This window comes from Hipposideros armiger, unplaced genomic scaffold, assembly GCF_001890085.2.
Source record: "Hipposideros armiger isolate ML-2016 unplaced genomic scaffold, ASM189008v1 scaffold_471, whole genome shotgun sequence".
NCBI lineage: Eukaryota > Metazoa > Chordata > Mammalia > Chiroptera > Hipposideridae > Hipposideros > Hipposideros armiger.
Window position 1 is genome coordinate 478,088 of NW_017731821.1, and position 1,645 is coordinate 479,732.

At 67.0% G+C, this 1,645-nt stretch overlaps 1 protein-coding gene across 2 annotated transcripts in view; it reads right to left on the reverse strand.

Moving 5' to 3' along the window:
• The window catches only part of SLCO3A1 (solute carrier organic anion transporter family member 3A1), a 249,399-nt gene extending 248,630 nt beyond the window's left edge, over positions 1-769 (reverse strand). The window contains exon 1 of one of the 2 annotated variants that reach the window (XM_019666465.1): positions 209-768. In XM_019666465.1, the coding sequence (XP_019522010.1) occupies positions 209-388 (180 nt within the window). In that variant the 5' untranslated portion in view covers positions 389-768. Of the gene's footprint in view, positions 1-208 lie in introns of both variants that reach the window. The other variant, XM_019666464.1, reaches the window with a different exon arrangement.
• Between the last annotated feature and the right edge of the window lie 876 nt (positions 770-1,645).

The window sequence follows — 1,645 nt, forward strand, 5'->3', positions numbered from 1 at the left end:
CTCCGCCTCTCCTACCCCGGCCCCCCAACCCCCGCCGGCCGCGCGACCAGCTGCCGGCACCCGCGGTCCCGCCCGCTCCGGCTCCCCCGGCCGCCGCCTCTGCACCAGTCGCTAACCTCCTCGCCGGGCCGAGGTCACGCCCGCCCGGCCCCCTCCTCGTGCCGGGCTGGGGAAGGGGCCCCGCGGCGGAGTTGGCACCGGGACTCACCAGGTAGGCGCCCACCGTGCCCTGCGCCAGCATCAGGGCGCACTCGGACACCAGAAAGATCTTGATGTTGGAGAAGCAGGACGCCTTCTTTTTCTTCTTCTTGTTCCTCTGCGCCTCGTCCCCCTGCAGCTCGCCGCTCCGGCCGCCGCCCGACGAGCCTCCCGGCTTCTTCCCCTGCATCCTTGCCCCCCCACCGCCGCCGCCGCTCTCCCGCTCGCCCCGGGTGTCGGGGCCGCTGCCGGGCGGGGGTGCGTGCTGTCCTCGCCCCGGGCCCGCGCCGGCCGCCCCTGTCCTGCCGGGGCTGGAGAGGTGGAAGCGCAGCTCCTCGCCGCCGCTGCTCGTCCCCTTCCTCCTCCTCCTCCTCCGCCCTCCCCTCGCCTCCTCCTCCGGCTCGGGCTGTGCCAATCACAGGGGCTCCTCGCGCCGCCCGCGGACGCCCGCCGCTGCCACCGCCGGCTTCCCCTCGCTCGCCGGCCGCGCCTGCCCTCGCCTCCCCTGCCTCTACCCGGGGCCCGGCCCCTAGATGGCGCTGCGGGGCACGGGGCGCCCCCGCGGACACTGCGTGGTACTGCAGGAGGAACCGGCGGCGCGGACACGGGGTGCGGAGGCGCTCCCGCGGGGCGGGGACCTAGTGCTCCTGCTTCGGAGAGCTAGACCGGAGGGGAGGGGCTGTTTCTCCGAAGAGATAAGAGGCCGAGTACTCAGAAAGGGGTGGACACGCTTTCTCCCCTCCGCCCCGGGTATTTCTGAGGACAGATGTTGTGCTCTGGGGCTTGGGGAGGTGCCAGAGGTCAGAGCTGCTTGAGGCTTCTGCAGCCTGCCGCCGGCCTCTGCTCCTAAACGGCCCAAGACCGAAAGAAGAGAAGGGAACTGGAAGCACAGCAAGGGGGAAGTTCGATGAATCCATCAGGAGCCCACAGACTATCGGCCGCCCCGCAGCGATAGTGTGTAGTCAGCTGCACGGTCGCAGCGACCCCAGCAGAGGGCTTTGTCCAGCCTGGCATCTGCCTAGAGCCCTTAGGATGATGCAGCCGCAGCGGCTGGAGCCCTCGGAAAGCGATTAGCCACAGGCCTGCCCTGGTCCCCACCCCTCCCCTGGTTTGGGGGCCCAGGCCACCTTCCTCGGCCTGGGCCTGAATGTCCGGCCCCTTGGCAGCCGCTCTTTATAAACCTCTTTATAAATCATTACCAGGAGTTTGAGCCACAAGTCACGACCGTTAGGATCTGCTCGTCCTCAGATAGCTTTCGGAAGCTCAGAGGAAACTGAAAAAGACTGGGCAAGTACCAGGAAGCCCTCAACAACTTCCACCTGGGCCCTTGGGAGGGCTCATTTGAAAAGCCCTTTCTTAATAGTAGTGTCAAGGAAAATGATCCACTCTCCTAGACTCCTGTGTACCCGATGCAGGCTTATATTTGAAACTGAATAGCAATTAACAC